Source organism: Propithecus coquereli, unplaced genomic scaffold (assembly GCF_000956105.1).
Source record: "Propithecus coquereli isolate 6110/MARCELLA unplaced genomic scaffold, Pcoq_1.0 Scaffold268, whole genome shotgun sequence".
Lineage (NCBI taxonomy): Eukaryota > Metazoa > Chordata > Mammalia > Primates > Indriidae > Propithecus > Propithecus coquereli.
Genome location: NW_012148263.1, coordinates 1,584,375 through 1,602,831, shown reverse-complemented (window position 1 = coordinate 1,602,831; position 18,457 = coordinate 1,584,375). Strand labels below are relative to the sequence as shown.

Below are 18,457 nucleotides of genomic sequence, written 5' to 3'. Positions count from 1 at the left end.
TATAAACAATCAATTAAATTATTTAAAAAGCAAGAACTAGATGTTTAAACTCTAAAACCATAACTGAATTGCTTTAACTTTTATTCTGAATTTTTCTCCTGCAAATTCCCTAAGCATCTTAAGTATTAGTTCCCTTTACAGGCAAGGAACTTTACATCTAGGATACTCTGAACCATCTAGTCCAGTTTATTTTATGAAATAGGAAACTTAGAAAAGTTAAGTGACTTGTTCAAGGCAAAAAACTAATAGCAGACCCCACATCTCTAAATTTCCTTTCAACATCAGTTCCTAGGAAAAGATTCCCTGAAACTAATTTATAAAATAGACACAGAAAGGGAACTCGGGAAGAATTATATATTAATCACAATCTGGCAACATAATTTCCTACCATCTTAGAAAACATTAACAATGAACCCCAATCAATACAAGGATGATCAGACGAGAATACAGATTCTATAAACAGTTAATGTTGGATCTTTGGTCTCTTGTATTATGTTTGCCATTATATGTATTGTTTCAGTTTATTTATTTATTTATTACACAAGTAGCTAAATATGCAATAAAGTTATTTTTAACTCTGGCTATTTGTTCTAATGTCAATAATTAAGAAATTGATATGAAATGAATGAAAACTTTCCAAAATATTCATAATTTAGCTTAGAGTGGGTTTGTTCTATGAATGCAAGCCAATTCTTAAAAAAAATTCTACAAATCATGAAGAAATTCAAATTTCCGAATACTCTTTCCTCAGTACTCATGGGGGATTGGTTCTAGGACCTCCCACAAATACCAAAATCTGCAGATGCTCAAGTCCCTGATATAAAATGGCATAATATTTGCATACAACTTATGCGCATTCTCCCATATACTTTAAATCACCTCTAAATACTTATAATACTTAATACAATGCAAATGCTACATAATTATACTGTATTGTTTAGAAAATGACAAAGGAAGTCCATACATGTTTGGTACAGACACAATTTTTTTTCAAATATTTTCACTCCGTGGTTGGTTGAATCCACAAATGCAGAAGCCGCAGACACAGAGAGCTGACTTTATTGCTTATTATTGGAGGGTGTTAACAAAACAATCCACTTCTCTGAACTCCTTATGCTTAAATATTTTATTTCAGGAATATCACCTTACATCATTATACTTACAATTTTCTGTAATATGAAGCATTGGCAACTTTGGCTGAAGAGTTGTATAAAACATCAGAAACCAAATATAATCTGGCAATCTATAACACCAAAAGATAAAACAAAATGGATTAAAAATAAAAACCAGTAGCCAATAATACATCTAAAAAAATTCTGCATTGTCATTTCTTATAATCAGTAGTATAAGGCTAATGCTTAGCTATAATTTAATAATCACACTACTAATCAGAAGAGTTATATGAAATTCAACATCATCACAACCATGACTTTAGCAGAGAAAAAATTTGTTAAAACTCATTTATATTTCACTTGTTGATAACTTGTATGTCAATGAACGTAAGTTTTCCAGGCAAAAGTAACAGACTACATGGGAAAGACTCTGTCAGACAAGCTCTGTATTGCAAAAAGGAAACCAAAGCCAATCCAAAAACAAGTCAACTAGTACCATCCCTTTTCTTAATTAAATGTTCACAAAGAGAAGTCATTCTCATACCTTTTTAGGAAGGGGTGTCTTCAAGATGGACAGTGACTCAGTAATACAGTCCACTATTTCTTCAGCAGCTTCAGCATTATTAAGACAGAAAACCATTGCATCTCCAATGTCATTTTTCCTTGGAGTTAATCCCCGTAAGATTTCTTCTAATTTATCCCTCTGTCTGAATATAAAATTTTTTATAAACTTATATTTACAGATACAAATTCAAATGCCATTGTAGTTTCTGCTCACAAATTTCTTTAAAACCTACTCAGATAAAATAATTCTGAAGACTGACATGTATTAAGTCTGATTTGTGTTAAATTCCCCATATTTGTTAAAATTTTTTAAAGAATTTATATAAGAAAGAATACTTTTCCTGAAACTAATAATTTCAGTGATTTTTTTCAGCTTACAAATAAAGTAAATTTTAAATTATAGGCATTTTTTTCAAGAATCATTAGGAGTGCCCCAGTCCTATTATCCTATTATACTGAACAACCTTCATGTTCTTTACTCCCCTTCTTTGAAAGAAGTCTACTACTTTAGCACTTCTGTATGGGATTAGGACAGGCTAACTTTTCCTGTAAAGGATAAGACTAAATATTTTAGGATTTGCAGGCCACATGATCTCTGTCAATTCCTCTGCTGCTATGGCACCAAAGCAGCCACAGACAACATGAAAGAACGAGACTGGTTGTGTTCCAATAAGACTTTACCAAAGGAGAAGGCAGCCAGTTAGCCTATGGGCTAAGTTTCTGGGTCCCCGGGCAAGAGCAAAAGTAACAAACATACGTCTTCAGAAGCAAATACTCAAATGCTATCATGTTACATTAGCAAATTTTCTCCTAAACAATACATCAACAAGTATTACAATTTAAAGACTACCCAGTAAGTAACACACCCGCAATGAAGTAACATGCATGGGAGAGACTGAAAGTTTGGTTCCAGACCATCACAATAAAGCAAATATTGTAATAAAGTGAGCCATATAAATTTTTTGGTTTCCCAGTGCATATAAAAGTTATATTTATACTATAATCTATTAAGTGTGCAAGAGCAGTATATCTCCAAAAACAATGTATATATCTTATTTTTAAAATACTTCGTTAAAAAATGCTAACAATCATTTGAGCCTTCAGCAAGTCTTAATCTTTTTTGCTGGTGGAGGGTCTTGCCTTAGATGTTGAGGGCTGCTGACTGATCAGGGTGGTAGTTGCTGAAGGTTAGAGTGGCTATGGCAATTTCTTAAAATAAACAACAATGAAGGCTGCTGTATCAGGTGGCTCTTCCTTTCACTAGTTATACGAAAGATTTCTCTGTAACATGTGATGCTATTTGATACCACTTTACCACAGAACTTCTCCAAATCGGAATCAACCTCTCAAGCCCTGCTGCTACTTTATAAACCACGTTTATGTAATGTTATAAATCCCCTGTTGTCATTTCAACAATGTTCACAGCATCTTCACCAGGAGTAAATTCCATCTCAATAAACCACTTTCTTTGCTCATCTACATAGTAGGCAACTCCTAATCCAATCAAGTTTGATCATGACCTTCAGCAATTCAGTCATATCTTCAGGTTCCACTTCTAATTCTAGTTCTCTTGTAAGTTTCTTCACATCTGCAGTTACTTCCTCAACTGAAGTCTTTAACCTCTAAGTTATCCATGAGAGCTGGAATCAACTTCTTCCAAACTCCTGTTAATAGTGGTATTTTGGCTCCCATCAATCACAGCATCTAGAATGGTAAATCCTTTCCAGTAGGTTTTCAGCTTGCTTTGTCCTACTCTATCAGAGGAATCACTATCTAAGGCAGTTATAGCCTTATGAAACGTTAATAAGATTTGAAAGTCGAAATTACTCTTTGATCCATGGGTCGCAGAATGGACGTTGTGTTAGCAGGCATGAAAATAACATTAATTTCCTTGTACATCTCCATCAGAGCTCTTGGATGACTACGTACATTGTCAATGAGCAGTAGTATTTGAAAGCACTTTTTTTCTGAGCAGCGGGTCTTAACAGTGGGCTTAAAATAGTCAGTAAATGGCTGAGCGCGGTGGCTCATGCCTGTAATCCTAGCACTCTGGGAGGCTGAGGTGGGAGGGCTGCTTGAGCTCAGTTTGAGACCAGCCTGAACAAGAGTGAGACCGCAACTCTACTAAAAATATAAAAATTAGCCAGGCATCATGGCGTGTGCCTGTAGTCCCAGCTACTCAGGAGGCTGAGGCAAGAGGATTGCTTAAGCCCAGGAGTTTGAGGTTGTTGTGAGCTTTGATGACGCCAATGCACTCTACCGAGGGCAACAAAGCAAGACTCTGTCTCAAAAAAAAAAAAAAAAAATTCAGTTAACCATGCATAAACACATGTGCTGTCATGCAGGCTTTATTGTTCCATTTACAGAGAGCACAGGTGATCAATTTAGAATAATTCCTAAAGGCCCTAGGATTTTCAGAATGGTAAAGTCACCAGCTGCATTAACCCCTATCAAGAGAGTCAGCCTGTCCTTTGAAGCCAGGTAGGTATTCACTTATCCTTTCTACCTCTGAAAGTCCTAGATGGCATCTTCTTCCAACAGAAGGCTGTTTCGTCCACATTGAAAACCTGTTGTTTAGCGTAGCCACCTTCCATCGATGACCTTAGCAAGATTTTCTGAATAACATGCTACAGCTTCTACATCAGCACTTGCCACTTTATCTTGAACTTTTTATGTTATAGAGATGACTTCTTTCCTCAAACCTCATGAACCAACCTTTGCTACTTCACACTTCTCCTCAGCTTCCTCACTCACCTCTCGTACCTTCAGCAAACTAAATAGACTTAGGGCCTTGCTCTAGATTATGCTGTGACTTAAGGGAATGTTGTGGCTGGTTTGATCTTCTATCCAGACCACTAAAACTTTCTCCATATCAGCAATAAGGCTGTTTGGCTTGCTTGATATATTTTTTTTTTTTAGAGACATGGTCTCGCTATGTTGTCCAGGCTGGTCTCGAACTCCTGGCCTCAAGCAATTCTCCCACCTCAGCCTCTTGAGTAGCCAGGATTACATGTTTCACCTTCTTATTATTTGTGTTATTAAAAGTGCTGAGTAGCACTTTTAATTTCCTTCAAGAACTTTTCCTTTGTATTCACAAGTTGGCTGGCTGGCTCGAGACCTAGCTTTTGACCTGTCTCAGCCTTCAACACACCTTCCTCACTAAGCATACTCATTTCTGGCTTCCGATTTAAGGTGAGACGTGCAACTCTTCCTTTCACTTGAACAGATAGAGGCCATTGTAGGGTTATGTGGTTTTTTTTTTTGAGACAGAGTCTCACTGTGTCGCCCGGGCTAGAGTGCCGTGGCGTCATCTTAGCTCACAGCAACCTCAAACTCCTGGGCTCAAACGATCCTCCTGCCTCAGCCTCCCGAGCAGCTGGGATTACAGGCATGCACCACCATGTCCAGCTAATTTTTTCTATATATTTTTTTTAGTTGTCCTATTAATTTCTTTCTAATTTTTAGTAGAGACAGGGTCTCGCTCTTGCTCAGTCTGGTTTCGAACTCCTGAGCTCAAACAATCCGCCCGCCTCGGCCTCCCAGAGAGCTAGGATTACAGGTGCGAGCCACCGCGCCTGGCCTGTAGGGTTATGTTAATATTAATTGGTCTAATTTCAATATTGTGTGTCAGCGAATAGGGAGGTCCAAAGCAAGGGAGAGAGATGGGGAAACAGCAGGTTGGTGGAGCAGTGAGAACACAAACATTTAGTAAGTTCACCATCTTACAGGACATAGTACCCCAAAACAATTACAATAGTAATATCAAAGATCACTGATCACAGATCACCATGACAGAAACATAATAGCAATAATGAAAAGGTCTGAAGTATTGTGAGAATTACCAAAATGTGACACAGTGAGCACGTGTTGCTGGAAAAATGACACCAAGCGACTTAATCAAGATAGGGTTGCCACAAACCTTCAATTTGTGAAAAATGAAATGTCAGTGAAGTGCAATAAGCGCAATAAAATGTAGAATGCCTGTATGTAATTCCACATTCTAAAAATTCTTTTAGCCAATTTTTTTCCCATGAGGTATACAGAATGTTTTCTAAACATTTAATAAATAAGTTTCTACTTCTTAAACCATGCTAACTGCACTGCATCAGTGCTAAGTGAGCACTAATATCATCATATGCCTCCATGGTGGCCATTTCAAAGCTCACTGCAAACTCTACGCAGAGGCTTTTCACAGTCAACATTTGATCCCACTAGCCATCCAGTAATTTTTCCTCCTTATGCTGCATTCAGAGAAGCAAGAATACTAACAGTACCCAAATAATTTCTGTAAGAATCTGAAGTATTCCAACATTACAGAAAGAAGTCAACCATGTTTAAGAGATCATCACTAATTTCATCAGTATGAAGAGGTCAAGGTCAATAGGACATACACTTGTTATTTGCCAAGATGTTTATAATTGTAAAGCATCTGATGAAAGATGTTACTATTTTAAAAAATCACAAGTAAAAAAATCACTTTATTTTAGGGTTAACATCTTAGTAAGACCATTAATTAAAGCAACCATTAAGGCAACTTTTCTGAATATATAACAGAAAGGAAAAATGTCTTACTCTTCCTTAAGTGCTCCCTTTTTACTAGGCTCCTCTACAAAAGCTTCTGTTTCTTGCTCTTCTGACATCCCATGCAGGTATGGATTTAATGGTGGTGGCCTCCAAAAAGATCCATTTTTGAACATACGAAAATCTTCTGTCCGCCACTTAGTTGGAGAATCTCCCTAATAAACAACCAGAAAGTTATTAGAAAGGTCTAATAACTCACAGTCAGACTTAGCAAAGTAATTGATTCTACTTGCCTGCAGAATAGAATAAAGCTTCCACCTATAGTAAACATGGGCTGGTGTCTGGTTTTCAAATAAGAACCTAAACAAACAAACAAAAAACATTAAATATCATATTCTTTAGTAAAGAGCTATCTTTAATTAAACATAAATAAATGAGAAATATTATCTGCCTATTTAGTTCTAAATAAAACTGAAAGCAAAGACCCCTGAAAAGAAATCCTCGCACATTGCCACCCGCTCACTACCTATCTCCTTCTTTGCCCTGCCCTAGACTGCCTTAGTGACTGACATTAACACTCACAGGGCATGCATCTTGCTGAGTCTTAGGATCATTTTTATTGAACACTCATGTATCAGATACTCTGGCTGGCAATAGAGAAATTTTTCCCAATGCGTAATTACAAAAGCAGCGATTTTACACTACTTAAGAGTTTTAAATTGGTGTCTTAGATTTCAAAACAATTTCCTTTAAAATTCATTTGTTTGACTATAATCTCACTTATGAAAGATTTGTTACAGTTTTCACTGAAAAGCATAATGAAAAGTATTTTCCTCCTAGAGAATGCTAGAAAACAATGCTATTTAGTTAACTAAATCAAAATCTGATAGAAGACTGACCTAAGTACATTTTACTCTATGATGACTAAAACTGTCTTCTCATCCCATTGTAAAACTAATCCTTTAGAACTTTATCCCTGGAAATATTTTTAATTCCCCCCGAAAATTAAAAGTGTTTTAAAATGCATACCTGAAGATAAACAAAATAGGGTAAATACATACAATGGAATATTACTCAGCCTTTAAAAAGAGGGAAATTCTCACACATGCTACAACATGGATGAACCTTTAGGACATTATATGCTAAGTGAAATAAGCCAGTCACAAAAGGACAAATATTCTATTCATATGAGGTACCCAGAATAATCAAATTCATACCAACAGAAAGCACAATGGTAGCTGCCAGGAACTGGGCGACCAGGGCAATGGAGAGTTATTATTTAATGGGTACAGAGTTTCAGTTTTGGAAGATGAAAAAAGTTCTGAAGATGGATGGTGCACAACAATGTAAATGTACTTAATGCTATTGAACTGTACAATTAAAAATGGTTAAAATGGCAAATTTTGTTACATGTATTTTACCACAATTTTTAAAAATGCACACCTGAACATAGGATTGTTGATTTCTCTGTTCATAATCATAGCTTCAAACATTGGCCCTTCACGTACAACAAACTCTATCATTCGATGTATCAGGGCGAGCAAATTCCTACAACAACAACACAGTTAAAGAAAATGGATTCAGACCTACCACTATATAAAACTACACTTGACCTAAACTACTATAATTGTGCCGAAAAAGATTATTCTGCTGACTAATACCGAATTTAATACCAAAAAAGCAACCTGGAGCATATGTTAATGCCTTATGCATTAAGAGGGAGTGGGGCAATGGGGGTAGGGGAGTGGGAAGGGAAGGAAAGGTGAAGGGAGGGTGGGAAACCACAACACAGCCTCACAGTAATAAAGACTTAATTTTCTAAATGCCATTTAATTTTATTTTCCAAAAGCAAAACATTAAATTATAAATCACAACTAACTGGAAAGCTGTAAATATATAAAATCAGTAACTTAGAGCTTGTATGTCATTACAGCCATCTAAAAACTTACACACTATCTCAGTTTTAAAAGAAAGTATTCCTAAACCAAGTATTTTTGTGGTGGTACTAAAACATTATAACCATGACTATAATTTATAAAAATGCAAAACTATTTAACAAGTTTAAGGTTTGATTTAATAAAAAATCCATCCAACTCCTGTGCTTTTCTGATACACATATACCAGATGGAGTTTTTATTGAATCTGACCTTCACGGAGGCAACATCCCTTTGGACCACACTTCAAACTAGTTCGCAATTCATGACATGGATAATTCTGCCTATATATTATGAATCAATGAAGAAATTATATTGCCAAAGCCTTCAGTGAATGGAGTCCTACTCTTTCCAAAATATTCTACAATGGGGGACATGGTAAGATGCCATTCCCATTTTCTATGACTATTTTCCAATATCTTAGCCAAAAATAAACATACATGCATAATTTTTTAGTCCAGTCATTTCATTGGTTGGACTCACAGAAAGCTTTTTAATCTTAAGCTGGGTCCTAAAATCATGTGATCCCTTATTTGACTCCAAACACAATTTTAGACACTGATTATAGTGTCAGGCAAAATGGTTCAGCTTATTTACAAGCTGCTCTGGATTTCTCACTTCACCAGTCCCCCGGCATACAGAGTTGGCAAATAACAATTGGGAAAAGCAAAAGGATATTGGCTCTTGGTACAAGGCATATACCAAATTACACCTTTAGCATTCCCAGCTCAAATTACGTTCATATAACTGCTAGAATATAAATAAATATATAGTTATAGAACAAAACAGACTTTTTTGGCTCTATAACACCCTATTTCACAGTACATGAACAGTAAAATAATTTACCTCATTGTGACTATAATTATTTTCTCACAGTTTTCAAACAAACCTACTTAAGTGTACACTAAAATTTCTACAGTGCAAAAAATTAATTTAAGCCTAAAAGAGGTCAAAAAATTATATACAGTTTAAATCTTTACAAAGGGGAAACTACACATTTAAAACTAATTCAACCTCAAATTATTAAAACAAAACCAAAAACATCACTGAATTTTTGAAAACTATTTTTCTTTCACAGAAGTATTAATTACTCTGCAAATATGCAGTCCTTGATATCCAAATAAGAATGTATTCTCAGCATCTATATAGTTAATGACATTATTTTGAAGGGAGATAACGTAAAGTTACGATTCAGTTTCAAAACTCCCACTAGTAAAAGCCAATTAAAGCTAAGGGAAATTTTATGTATCACAATATATTAGACTCATTACTAGGTGGACAAATGCTATACATCATAAACTTGTGTGAATTAAGTCAAAAGCAACTTGACTTCACTATTTAAAATAGATGAAAAATGGTTTAATAAGTTCATAGCCAAAGGATTCATTCTGATGGTGAGTTAAGACTTTTCAGCAAAATGTATACTCAAAATTTTTTTTAGAAATAAGCTGAGCCACATGTAAAGCTACTACTAGATATATGCTTTTTGAATGCTACAGAAATACTTCCCTGTGAATGCTTTATTAGTGGAGGAAAAACACACTATAGTTTTAAACAGGCTTGTAACTGATAAAATCTATTTTAAGAAAATCGAAACTTTAAAAGAATTTTTTAAATGTTTCATGTGATTATTTAAAATCAAAATCTGACAATTAGTTGTTACTAACTTGACTTCAAGATTATTAAAGAATTGTAATCACACTCTTCTTCCTTAAGCGTAGTGTGTTTAATGTCTTATTTAAAAAAATGGTGACTTTTCTATCAGAACAAAGCAGTGTAGTACAAAAAGATGATATACTTAAAGTGCATTATTTTATTTTAAAATGGTAATTATCTTATTCTGGGCAACAACAACAAAAAAAAAAAACAAAAAATTGTCTCTCAGTTATAATAAAACCACATTTATTGGAGTCGATCGTACCAATGTCTGGTCAAAAACTGTATACTTTCCCAATCCATCCCATGATGTTTTCCTGGTCCCCCGCTGCCGCAGACAGTTCAGCTGGTGTTGCTCACCAAGGCCAATGTCAAAGAGAATTTGGTATTCTTTTGTGTTCATTTATTATTCAACCAGTGTTGTGTTGCTGTGTTTGGGAAAAGGCTTAGCTTGACTGAGCAAGAGCACACCTAGAGCATGAAGTCTTCTGTTTTAACAGTATGTTGGAAAAAAAAAAAAAAAAAGGAAGAAAGAAAAATAAAAGAATTCCAAACACCTTTGTTACCATGAAAAAAATTTCTAGTATGGACTCCAGTGTTCATGAAAATAACAGGAATTTCTTCTTAAAATCAATTGGGAAAAAAACCAAGCTATGCCTTCAGTAAGGAAAACTCAAACCAAGGTTATATATTAAATATAGAGAATTCAGAAAACAAGAAAAAAATAACAGATTGGGTCAAACCACAACATTATTTCAAATTTAAGATATGTTTTAAGACAAGATTTTCCCATGACAATATTCTAAACCAACAACTCCAAATTAAAGCTAATAAACACATTCTAACTACTCAAGCTATCAAAATTCCCTTCATTGATAACAATAAAAATGAAAACGATAATGACACAACATTACAAAGTATACTAAAGTTAGTTAAATTTCACATATCCCCCCCAAAAATTACTGGGAAGGAACCATTGCTCAGTCAAGATATTACCTTTTCCTCAACACCATTTTTTTTTTTAATTCAGAAGGGGATATTGTCTATATTTAGATCAGTAATAATAAAGAAAAACATGTACCTTTCTGTTGGGATAACCACTTTGACTATGGCTTGCGACAGAGTCTGTATATGAAGTCACATCAGATAATAAACATAGAATATGTGAGTATTGTTAACAAGTAACAAGCAAAAATATACATATGCATTGAAAATACTACACATCTAATCACAAGTTTTGCAGGCAATCACTGCATTTGAAGTAATTATACACTAAGCAATTACATAAATGCAAATGGATGTGTTCAGTGAACAATAAATGTTCACTAAATGCAAAGAATCAGAACATTCCTGCCAGAATGCACATCAATGCACTGAAATAGGTACTACACTGAGAATTATCAGATAAAGATTTTAATTTGTGAAATAATTAACTGTTTGCCTCTGACCATACAGTTCGCTACTTTGTTCCCAAGCCTTTAAAACCAGCCCTGTCATTTTAAGTGTAATTAATTCATAATAGAACCAACAAATTCTTATAACTTGAAATTAAGTTGGTCTTAAGTTTATTAAAAAGAAAATACTCACCCTTTGCTTTTACTAGATTAGTTAACCATTTTTTTTTGGAGACAGAGTCTCACTCTGTCACCCCAGCTAGAGTGCAGTGGCAACATCATAGCTCACTGCAATCTCAAAACTCCTGGGCTTAAGCGATCCTCCTGCCTCAGCCTCCCAAGTAGCTGGGACGACAGGCGCACGCCACAACGCCCGGCTAAATTTTCTGTTTTTAGTAGAGACGGGGTCTCGCTCTTGCTCAGGCTGGTCTCAAATTCCTGAGCTCAAGTGATCCTCCCGCCTCAGCCTCCCAGAGTGCTGGGATTACAGGCGTGAGCCACCGCGCCCGGCCTTGTTAACCATTTTTTAAAAGCCACACATGCTCTCAAATATTCTAATACCTCAGACCTCGAGAACTAAATTAGCTAGCTGCCATCCAAACAATTTAACTATTTAGGAGCTCTTTCTAATTGAAATGTCACTTAACCAAATATGACCAAATATAACCAAAGTATGACTTTCTCAGAACAAAGTAAATTTAGATACTGTACTTAAGCAAACCTGGATACAACACTGGACAAAGGAAAAAAAAACTTAACAAGTGATCAAAAAAGGAATGGTAGCCACAAATAAAAATATGACCTAGTATTTCAATACAGGGTTTTCCATGGGCTAAGGCAGGGAACACATCTACTTATTTCTTTTAAGACTTGTCAAACAGAATTACACACACATTCTCTATAAAATTGTTGAAAAGAAATACTACCACAGATTTAGTATTTACAAATTAGATGCCGCCCTATGTACATTTTTTTAATTACCTTCTCAAAATCCTCCTTGTTTTTAGGTGGCGGTAACATGGGAGCATTGGGGTTTTTTAACCGCTCTCTAGGCTGCGCATTAAAAGGCAGTCCGGATGGAGGCGGGGGAAGTGTATGTTCCATCATAGAAGGCGGAATATATATTGGATGTGGAGGAATAGGTACAGCTTTACCCCAACCTAACTTCATTTCAAAAGACATAATCATTTTTCCTATAAGAAAGAAAAGAAAGGTCACTTTGGTAACTCTAAGAAGAAAATATTTCTGGTGATGTGAGTTAACTTTCATTATTAACCTCTCCATTTCAGGTCCATTTCCTTCCTGGAGTTTTTATAAATACTTTGCTGAACCAAAGAAATGTCTAAATTCTATAAATGAATTAAGAAAACAACTTTACCATTTAAATTTTTTAAAGCTCTTTCAGCATCTCTTCTATTCATAAAGGCCACAAAGCCACAATTTCTCTCTCTTGCTCTCTCTTCATCAGTTCTAGGCCACATAATTTTCACACTGGCTAATGGTCCAAATCTTCCAAATTCTTGGCACAGCATTTCTTCATTCATCTGTTAAAAGGCATAGGAGTTTTCAGTATGCAAAAACAGGAAAAGAAAAATAATTCCATGCACCAGAAAACAAAGTAGTTTTTCCAAAATGAAAAACAATGTATTAATACTAAAATTTTCCATTCACATACTAGGAATTCTCCACAGGCAAAACCCTGCCCTCATGGGACATTCATAAATCTTTTCATACCAGAAACATTCTGTTTTACTTAAATAAGATGTCAGGGTAGGGAGGCTGGAGAAATCAAAACTCACTTTTACTTTCCCTCTTCCTGTTTTAAGGTTCTGGGATCTAAAGAAGCTATTCTACAGTGATAGTGTTTGGGCATTTAGCAGCATTTTTCAGGCAGGAGTGTTTAGCATATTTAAATTAAACAGGAAATAACTGTTCATAACAAAAGGAAAAAAAGGATATAATCATCTTTTCTCTTTCCAACTACCAATGTAATTAAGAGCAGAGAAAATAGTAAACAGTAAATATGCAATAAGGCCCAAAACATATATGATTTTTAAAAAGGGTATATTATGTGTAACAATCACTACATCACCCATAATTAACTGCACTCAATTAGGAAAAGAATTAAAATACAAAAGACAAAAGCACAAATACTAGTCTGAGGAGAAAAAAGAAAAAAGGACTCCATAAGGAAACAAGTTATGCATCAAAAATGAGTAGTCTCAAAAGATTATCCATCACTGATCATACCCTAATTTGATAAATAATAAAAATGGCACCTAGTAAAACATTTTAAATTCAGAGTACAGTTCAGCTATTGAAAGAGACAAGCTCTGAAGAATCTGTAGCAAGACAATTTTGGCCACACGAGTCAGTCTCAAGTTTACAAGATAATTTTAGAGACTATCTAATCCCATCAGGTTGGCCAACTTCAGAATCTTGATGATTTTTTTATTAACTGACAAAGTAGCTTTCTTCCAAAAGCATAAAGCATATGAGCCAACATTCATTGTACTTTACCAATATTACCTGTGGATTAATGTTTCCAAGGTATAAATTAGTAGTGCTTGGATCTCCTACATCATGTGAGCCAGGTGCATAATCATCAAGAACTAGGGCAAAAAGAACAAAAAAAATTATAATCTGCAAAATATAAAGTTTAAACAATTTCTTAATGATTAAAAAAAGCAAAAAACTGTATTACCACCAGATGATCTATTTCTTCTTGAAGGCGCATCCACTTAAAGGGGAGAAAAGAAAACAATTTTTAGTTTTGAGAATACAGCAGTCTCCCCTTTATCCGCAGCTTTGCTTTCTACAGTTTCTGTTGCCTGTGGTACAGTATGAGACATTTTGAGAGAGAAAAGAGACCACATCCACATAGCTTTTATTACAGGGTATTATTATAGCTGTTCTATCTTATTATTCTTAATCTTACTGTACCTAATTATAAATTAAACTTTATCACGTTTGTATGTATAGGGAAAAACACAGTATATATAGGGTTCAGTACTATCCAGTTTCAAACATCCACTGAGGGTCTTGGAACATATCCCCCAAGGATACAGTATGGGATGATTACTGTAATCAATCACAAATAAACACATTAAAATAAATGCCACTTACTAGAACGACGCTGACCATCAGAATCTGACTGAGGAGGCTCAAATCGACTTAACCTGCCTTTTGTTTTATGTCTCTCATCACGCTCTTCTTGAATTCTGTTGAAAATATTTAGAATCACTAAAATTTTGCCAAAATTTGTTTGGTTGCATTTAGTAAGATTCGAGCTTATCGAGGTACCCCCTTTGAATAATATGAAATATCTATAATTAAACACCAGTACTGATAACCAAGAGTAGAGAGTCCCTCAGCTATAACAGAACCCTGAGCAAATTTCTAATTATATCATACTAGTAATGGAATACAAAGCCCACTTTTAAGGTGAGGAGGAAATTCAACACAAAAACCAGTGAATTTGTGGTTTCTTGCTAAGTTTGACTGCCCCTCACTGTTTCCACTGCAAACAGGACTCTGGACATTAGATACACCAATTGAAGTGAATCTACATAATGCAAACAACCTAGATGCTGGGATAAATGCTAATTCAATTTCAAACATGCCCCACAAAATATCATTATAATATCTAAAACAACCTCATGGCAAGCTGGTTAATAATAACTAATTGGTATAGTATACTCTTCATACCTGCATCTGTATGTATCAGCTCAATATCCCTATGGTAGTTATTCTCCATACTATAAAACTTACTGTTTTAATTCTTCTTTGAAGAGTTCCAAATTGCTTTTTTTCTTTTCTTTCTCCCCTTTCTTCAGTGGCTATGAAGGATATAACAAGTTATACTTCAAACAAAAGAAGGTTAAGCAAAAACTAGTGATTCAATAAGATCATTTTTAAATCATTATTTCAGTGCCAATTATATGTTCTAATTATTTAAACTGAAAAGAAAGAATGCTTGTTATCATTGGACTTCTAGTCCTCTTCTCCCAAAATAACAATTAAACTATTAAAACAAATAAACAATTAAAAGGACAACCAGTAGTCTCAAAATAAAGGAGCCAGTAACTTTATCCCCCCAAAGGCATATAATATTTAGGCCTGAATACTGAGGGGAAAATTAATGAACATAAAATAACTGAACCGCCATGTAAAGTAACTGTCACAAAGAACTACCGAAACCATGCAGTCTTCAAAGCAATCACCTTTGGAGAATACAAATTACTGAAACAATCTTTGGAATTTCTTTTTTAAAACTGCTTCTTAAACTGCTTTTGGAATCCCTCTTCTAAAAATGCCAACATAATTCAAAAATGTTCTAGAAACACACACTACACATGCTAATAATTTAAATATCTCAGTTTGGAATTGTTTAAAGAGACAACCCCACTGTTTTACATTTATACTCAAAATTTAGTAAATTTTTGACTTGCAATATACTATGAGCATAGTAATAGCAAATGTTCATTGCTTAAAAAGCATAACAAGAGTATTACCTACATGTCCCACTCTAATTTAATATCACTCACCTAAGCAAATTACCCCCTAAAAAATGAAAAATTAAAAACAAAAGTCCTGCTTACAGTGGAAGTACTAAGAAAATCATTGGCAGTATCATCTCTGAACATAAATGGCGAATTTTTTAAGTATGACTTACAGGTTTTTTGGTTTCTATCACAAGAAGAGATGGTGGTCTTTCATTGGAAGACTGATTTGGAGGATTTTTTTGATCTGCGAATCTTGAAGACGGCTTATAGATTTTACCTCTTTTTTCATCTGTTTCATGCTCTTCTGAAATTTAAAATAGTAAGTTTTAAAACTAATTTCATACATTTTATTTTGTTATTTTTATTTAAAAATAAGCAAAATTAGTAAAATGCTTTCAGTATAAAGATTAAATTCAAACATTACCACCTTATCCTCAATAACACTAGCTTAATCATTCTATAGTAAAACTATAAAATATATTAAAATTCTTGCAAAGTACTCTACTGTCTTTAAACTTCAAAGGGACTAAATATGTTTAAAAGTTATCTGGCTTCAGTATCATTAATTCACACTAATTTATTTTGCTAATTTATATAACCACTAGAGGGTGCTAATTGAATGAAAATATGACATTCAAAAGCAACCAAACTTCTTTCCATAATTATCTACCAAGAGTCATTCAACCAAGTTGGGGTTTGCTCAAGGACTATAATATTCACACCTACCTTTAGCTGCATTAACAACACCTCCTCGCACAAACGTTTTAACTTTATTACCATCACTTCCTTCAAAAGCAGCAAGAAATTCCTCATAAATCTCAGCAGCTGCCTTTTCATCCTCCTAAATACACACGAAAATACTGATGTCACATAATATAAAAATTATTAATGTATACAGGGTTAAATTCATCTAGGAATAATGTAGATGAAACTCCTCCCTTCCCAGGTTAAGCTGTCCTAATAAGTAATAACATCTAATCCTTAGCAGATATTAGACACTGATTAACACTGAAACTAAGAGAGGCTTTGCTCATCTACTAGCAATTTGTAGAACTAGAAAAGAACCCACTAAATATAGGTTAACAAGTAATTTTGTCTAGGGGCAATTCAAGAGCCAACTGTATGACAAATGATTATACGAAAACATATTATGCTATTAATGTTTATGAAGTTTCCAAGGCATGAGGATTTAATTCAGTGAATATATAAAGACTTCTTTTTAAACCACTGAAAACATGAGTATTACAGAAGTTGAAGCAGCAACATCTCCTGACAGGTGGCATTAAAGAAAAAAAGCTCAGAAGAACCTTGATGTTTTCAATTATAGATATTTTAAATGTTTCCAGAACATGTATGAAAAGAAAGGCTAATGGTACACGACAGGAAAAAAAAAAAAGCAGCAAACCCAATAGCATGTGGGAATTCAGTGTTCAATAAAAGGGGCATATCAAATCAGTGGGAACTAGATAAACTTTCTATAAATGATGTTGAGATAATTATTCAAAAAAAGATAAAAATTAATCTATTCTCTACACCACATACCAGAATAAATAGTAAATGAACTGGATCTTCTTAAAAAATGAACCCAAATAAATACTAGAAGAAAACATGAGAAAATTCCTTTACAAGGTGGTGGTTGGAAAAACTTAACTGAAAAACCAGAAATCATAAGGAAAGATTGATAAATATGATTATGTAATGATAGTTTTTGCTTGGGGAAAAAAAACCAGAAACAAAATAAAAAAGATAATTGACAAACTGGGGAAAAAACTGTACCTTGTATAACAAAATGTTAATATAACTCACAGAAAAAAATGGCTTACATATGAGCAGACAGTTCACAGAAACAAACTTAAGAAAAACTGTCAACTTTACTCATAAGAGAAATACATATTTAAAACTGCAAAGATACCGTTTTTCACCTAGCAGATGGGCAAAACTCCTTCGATACCATCCTTTCTTAGCAGAGCTATGGGGAAACGACCACTCATACACTGCTGTGCGGAATGCAAAAATGTCCCTACCTAGACAGCAATTTGACAGTATAACAAATATGGAAAAACTACTTTTGTGCATTTGCTATTCAACCCAGTAATTTCACTTATAAGAATATATTACAGGCTGAGCATGGTGGCTCACACTTGTAATCCTAGCACTCTGGCAGACGAAGGCAGGAGGATCACTTGAACTCAGAAGTTCAAGACCAGCCTGAGCAAGACCCCATCTCTACAAAAAACAGAAAAATTAGCGGGGCGTGGTCGCTCACCTGTAGTCCCAGCTACTCAGGAAGCTGAGGCAGTAGGATCGCCTGAGCCCATGAGTTTGATTTGCGCTATGATGATGCCACTGTACTCCAGGCTGGGCAACAGAGTAAGACTCTGTCTCCAAAAAAAAAAAAAAATCTCCACCACACATATAAATATTTGGGAGAGATATGTGTCTCCCAAAGATATACTAGCAAAAAAATTCAAAAACATATCCATAAGACTACATCCATAACAGCATTATTTGTAATGGCAAAAACCCTGATGACCTCAATAGGATTTTAGTTGAATAAATTATTGCATATCTATAGCCATTTAAAAAAAAAAAAAGGAATATTTCTATATACTTAAAGTAATCTCCAAGATATAATGTTACATTTAAAAAGGGAGAAAAAAGTGTATGGTATATAGCATGCTATGATTCATCTAATGACAGCATTATTAGATGAACGATAGCACACTATATATAGTACAACACAGGCACAGCGTATGTGTACACATACATAC

At 34.5% G+C, this 18,457-nt stretch overlaps 1 protein-coding gene across 1 annotated transcript in view; it reads right to left on the bottom strand.

The window, feature by feature from the left end:
* The window catches only part of U2SURP (U2 snRNP-associated SURP domain containing), a 51,785-nt gene that overhangs the window by 20,092 nt on the left and 13,236 nt on the right, over nucleotides 1–18,457 (bottom strand). Inside the window, exons 5-19 of the mRNA XM_012647412.1 lie at nucleotides 16,413–16,527; nucleotides 15,857–15,990; nucleotides 14,953–15,020; nucleotides 14,308–14,402; nucleotides 13,886–13,921; nucleotides 13,711–13,793; nucleotides 12,560–12,725; nucleotides 12,163–12,374; nucleotides 10,869–10,912; nucleotides 7,641–7,745; nucleotides 6,491–6,557; nucleotides 6,249–6,412; nucleotides 1,657–1,819; nucleotides 1,164–1,243; nucleotides 167–176 (exon numbers count right to left, since the gene is read on the bottom strand). Of these exons, the coding sequence (XP_012502866.1) occupies nucleotides 167–176; nucleotides 1,164–1,243; nucleotides 1,657–1,819; nucleotides 6,249–6,412; nucleotides 6,491–6,557; nucleotides 7,641–7,745; nucleotides 10,869–10,912; nucleotides 12,163–12,374; nucleotides 12,560–12,725; nucleotides 13,711–13,793; nucleotides 13,886–13,921; nucleotides 14,308–14,402; nucleotides 14,953–15,020; nucleotides 15,857–15,990; nucleotides 16,413–16,527 (1,542 nt within the window). The remainder of the gene's footprint in view (nucleotides 1–166; nucleotides 177–1,163; nucleotides 1,244–1,656; nucleotides 1,820–6,248; nucleotides 6,413–6,490; nucleotides 6,558–7,640; nucleotides 7,746–10,868; nucleotides 10,913–12,162; nucleotides 12,375–12,559; nucleotides 12,726–13,710; nucleotides 13,794–13,885; nucleotides 13,922–14,307; nucleotides 14,403–14,952; nucleotides 15,021–15,856; nucleotides 15,991–16,412; nucleotides 16,528–18,457) is intronic.